Below are 4553 nucleotides of genomic sequence, written 5' to 3'. Positions count from 1 at the left end.
CCAAAAAGAATCAATATCAAACTTTTACGTCTCATGTTAAATGTTCCTGTTTGTGGGTTTTGGCGCCCCCTGTGGACAAAGTATGTAGTGCTCTTTAAAGCACCTTCAGTCTGGATCAGGGGGGTCCCGTCCAGTGATTTCTTTATTAAACTGTGACGTGGTGTTCTCTGTATAAACTGACCCCCCCCCCCCCCCCGCTCTCCCCTCAGAGATCAATAAAGTTTAATCCGTCGTCGTCTGCCTCCTCGCAGTTCTGACGCTCTCCCTTCTGTTTGTCCTCTAGGTGATGGCTCAGCAGGCGTCAAAGGGCTGGTACCTGCGGACGTTCGTAAGCAGCTTCTTTGTCGCCGTTCCCGCCACGGTCACTTTCCTCGATCAAGTCGCCTACATGGCTCGAGTGGAGGGAACGTCCATGCAGGTGAGACGTTTCAGAGTCAACGATCAGCGAAGGGAGAGAGAAATCCTCCAGACGTCCGTCTGCAGAGACGTCTCCGGGGCGCACGGGGGGGGCGGGCGGGCTGCAGAATCTAGAATCCAGAGAGGCCACGGCGTCCTCGCATCGTGAAAGTGTTAGGAACGCCACACAGAAGGAACAGGAGGAACTATTTCTGAGAGAATCACTCCCATGATTCCCCGCCAGCCTCAACGTCCTCTTTTGTTATTGTTCTGGTCGAGCGCCCCCTGGTGGAGGGATTTAAAAACTGTACATTTAGTTGAACTCGATCGACCCACCGTCCACAGCAGCTTCGTGCACTTGATACAAACACATGACGTAAACGTCGCCCTCGTTACTTTTATGAACATTTATTTTGTTTCTGATGTCCAAGATCCTGCAGTTCCTGGAGTGTCCACTAGAGGCTGGCTGCAGCAGAACAGGAAGTCACAGACACACAACAGCTAATTTCTTTAAATGACTCATTTTTCTTCCATAAATGAGCCGTGTTATCTAAAGTCAGCCGTGTAGCTGAGCTGATTGACAGGTGGGCGCCGTGTAGCGGTTTGTCAGGAGGCTTAAAACCCGCCTCAGCTCTCAGCCTGTCGTTAGCTTAACGTCTGTCTTTTAAAACCCAGGTTTGTAAATACCAAAACTCCAACGTCCTTACCTTTTTTAAAACCTCTGCACACAAAGTCAACATTTCCTCGCTCCAGGTTTCTGGAAAAGCTTCAACTCCACACGCACAACCTCCTTTTATTCTCACCCGAGCGGTAAACAACCGGAGCCAGCTGTAAAAAAAACACACAACAGAAAACAAGCGCCCGCTGGGTCGTGTGGCTTATTATCCTCGACGCGTTCTGCATTATGCATAAAACAATCTGCTGTCTATTTTTAATGAGCATGAATATTAAACTGTACATGTTGCTCTTTGGTTCATGTTGTGTATTCATGTCGGCGTGCGTGTCGGGTCAGGAAGCCGACCGCGCTGAGAAGCTTATGAAGAGTTCGAGGCTCTTATCGAATCTCATCAAGTCACTAATTATAAACGGTGGTTTTTTTAAAAGGAGGACGCCGCTCGACTTCCTCAGCTGTTTACGCTCCTGCAGCCTGACAGCGCTGGCGTCTTCATGCTCCTGGCTTCACTGTGGTTAAACTTGTATTCCAGTTAATTTATTCACGTGGAGCCTTGATCCGCTGCGAGCGAGTCAGTCTGCATCAACAAACCGCTTTGTACAAGATTCACGTCCGCGTCGGCGAGGAAGAGTGACACGAGTCTTCCTGGTGTTCAAAGTTAAAGATGTGACTCGGTGTTGATGATGAAAACAGACGCACGACAGAGATGTTCTCAGAAAGTTAACTGTTTTACCTTCATACAACAGCTCAACTATTTAAGTCAGAGGTAGTCGGTCAGCAGAGGGCGCTGTGGCAGATATTCTTCCCCTGAACAGAAACAAGTTCTGCACATTCTGGCTGTTTTTTTTTTAATGATTTCCTAACGTGAGAAAAGACGAAGACGAAGTTCTGTTGAACTGACCAGGAGACGATTCAGGAGGAATCGCAGCGCACGCTCACTCCCGTGATTCCCCGCCAGCCTCAGTGTCAGCTTTTGTTTTTGTTCTGATCGAGCGCCCCCTGGTGGAGGGAGTTAAAAACGGTGACGTCACACGTCCCCGATCAAACAACCGTCCACAGCAGCTTCGTGAATTTACTTTATTCGAAGGTTGATTTTGGGGTGAGGTCAGTAACGCCTTTCTGACACCAAGAACTCTGAGAGCAGCCGCTGCGCTTTCCTCCAGATTTAAATTCAGAAAACTTTATTAATCCCAGGAGAGCAATTTAGTTTGACAGCCGCTTCCTGCTGTGAACTCTCTTTTATGAAACCAGTGAAAAAAGACTCGTTTGTTTTGGATTAACAAACGCTGCATGCATCTTCTGCTTCTGTGTGTTTGAATGGTTTCTGTTTTGTTTCAGCTTCTTGTGAAGCCTGAAGGTCACCAGTGACACGTTTGTGTGTTTGTAGTCAGTGTGTGTGTGTGTGTGTGTGTGTGTGTGTGTGTGTGTGTGTGTGTGTGTGTGTGTGTGTGTGTGTGTGTGTGTGTGTGTGTGTGTGTGTGTGTGTGTGTGCAGTGCTTGGGAAGTTGTCATGGAAACAGTGTTCTCTGAGCTCCTGATGGGGATTAATATGGAGCGCTGAGTTTTTGATTTGTGTCGGAAACACAGACGAGCGTACAGATCGAGTTTTACACATTTTAATTCATCGTTTGTCTAATTAACCCCGTTTAACATATTTAACACGACTTTTTCACATCTCTGCGTTTTGTCTCATCTTTCTCAAACCTGAAGCTCGAAACTCTGATCTGCCCCCTAGTGTTTAAAATGAGTACTGCAGTCTAAACTCTAATCATCACAGAGAGCTGTCTGGCTCCGCCCCCTCCTCTCACACGGCTCTGCATGTGGTGGACACTGTAGCTTCAGTGTTTAGCCAGCTCTGCATGTGGTGGACACTGTAGCTTCAGTGTTTAGCCAGCTCTGCATGTGGTGGACACTGTAGCTTCAGTGTTTAGCCAGCTCTGCATGTGGTGGACACTGTAGCTTCAGTGTTTAGCCAGCTCTGCATGTGGTGGACACTGTAGCTTCAGTGTTTAGCCAGCTCAGCATGTGGTGGACACTTTAGCTTCAGTGTTTAGCCAGCTCAGCATGTGGTGGACACTGTAGCTTCAGTGTTTAGCCCGCTCTGCATGTGGTGGACACTGTAGCTTCAGTGTTTAGCCAGCTCTGCATGTGGTGGACACTGTAGCTTCAGTGTTTAGCCAGCTCTGCATGCGGTGGACACTGTAGCTTCAGTGTTTAGCCAGCTCTGCATATGGTGGACACTGTAGCTTCAGTGTTTAGCCAGCTCTGCATGTGGTGGACACTGTAGCTTCAGTGTTTAGCCAGCAGCAGTTCTATCTGAAGCAGTTCCACTGCCCGCTTCCATCGCTGCAACACCTGTTCACCTGATAACTGCTCTCATATCTGGCAAACCCAGGGGCGTCCAAAACGGCCTTCAAAGCCCCGCCTACCTTCTCTGGTCCAAGAGCTTTATCATCTCTACACAGCTCACTGATTTCAAGGTTTTATGTTTTCAGTTATTTTCTACTTAAACTTCTTTAGTTTTTGAAGTTTTGTGTTTGTTTGCATCATCTCTCCTGAAAAGCTAAATTAAAAATGTGACAATGTGCTGCAGTGGAAGCGTCACTCTGCAGCTGCAGCTTCAGAGACGACGCAGCGTGAAATATAAAAACGTGAGGAGCTGATGAAGCCTCATCAGAGTGGATCTGATGAAGTCCCCGGCTGGCAGCTTCTCACTGGGATGTTTATTTAAGTGCAGACACATTCCACGTTTCCTGTCAATTACCAAAGCGAGCGTGAAATGGCCTGAGCGCGTCCTGCTTAATGAAGGCGGCGCCGTGTCGCCCGCTTTGTCACACGTGGATCCTTCCTGAAAGTGACTCAAAGTGAGACGTGAGAGTAATGGCTTTCATCATGGAGCTGTCACGCTGGACACGGCTGCGTGGACTTTGATTTTACACAACAGTGAAAGTTAAGATGAAGATGATTCCAGGAGGAGGGAGGGCCGCCGCCATGAGGACTAAAGTCTCAGGACGCCAGTTCAGTGCTGTTTCCACCAAGCGGTCCAGTGAGTCCGGTCCAGGTTTTGATAACAGAGTAACATCAACAGAATGCAACGACGTCCAGCAGAGGTCGTCTGCTCCGAGGTCGTCCGTGCGGCGGTGCTGATCCCGACACCGGGTGGCACCGGAGCAGGATGGTACGGATTGGACAGTTTAGATCCAGTCTCAGTCAGTGGAACCAAAGCTGGACCTGGACCGGATCGCTCAGTGGAAACTTTGACTGTCCTCCAAACGAACGTTAAACTGAAGTGTGTGTGTTTCATCTGTGTGTGTGTGTGAGCAGCCGTTCCTGAACCCAGGCGGAGGGTCCGACGGTGACGTGGTCCTTCTGAACCGCTGGAGCGTGAGGAACTATCAGGTCCAACGAGGGGACGTCGTCTCCGTCCTGTAAGTGAAAAGTCTTTAAACAATACGAGAGAGAGAGAGAGAGAGAGAGAGAGAGA

At 48.8% G+C, this 4553-nt stretch overlaps 1 protein-coding gene across 1 annotated transcript; it reads left to right on the top strand.

Annotated features, from left to right (window-relative positions):
* The first annotated feature begins 261 nt into the window (after positions 1-261).
* On the top strand, positions 262-4522 carry immp2l (inner mitochondrial membrane peptidase subunit 2). Its single transcript, XM_079373300.1, has 2 exons — positions 262-418; positions 4394-4522. Exons 1-2 carry the CDS (start codon positions 287-289, stop codon positions 4499-4501), a joined length of 240 nt encoding a protein of 79 aa, XP_079229426.1. The 5' UTR covers positions 262-286; the 3' UTR covers positions 4502-4522.
* The last annotated feature ends 31 nt before the right edge of the window (positions 4523-4553 follow it).

The sequence above is a fragment of the Symphodus melops genome (assembly GCF_947650265.1).
Source record: "Symphodus melops genome assembly, contig: scaffold_519, whole genome shotgun sequence".
NCBI classification, from domain to species: domain Eukaryota; kingdom Metazoa; phylum Chordata; class Actinopteri; order Labriformes; family Labridae; genus Symphodus; species Symphodus melops.
This window is presented reverse-complemented; position numbering and strand designations above follow the sequence as displayed.

Excerpts from the sequence above, each read along its gene's own strand:
- immp2l (XM_079373300.1), top strand. The coding sequence starts at position 287 with ATGGCTCAGCAGGCGTCAAAGGGCTGGTACCTGCGGACGTTCGTAAGC. Across the intron at positions 419-4,393 it reads TGGAGGGAACGTCCATGCAG|CCGTTCCTGAACCCAGGCGG; the intron begins GTGAGACGTTTC and ends GTGTGTGAGCAG.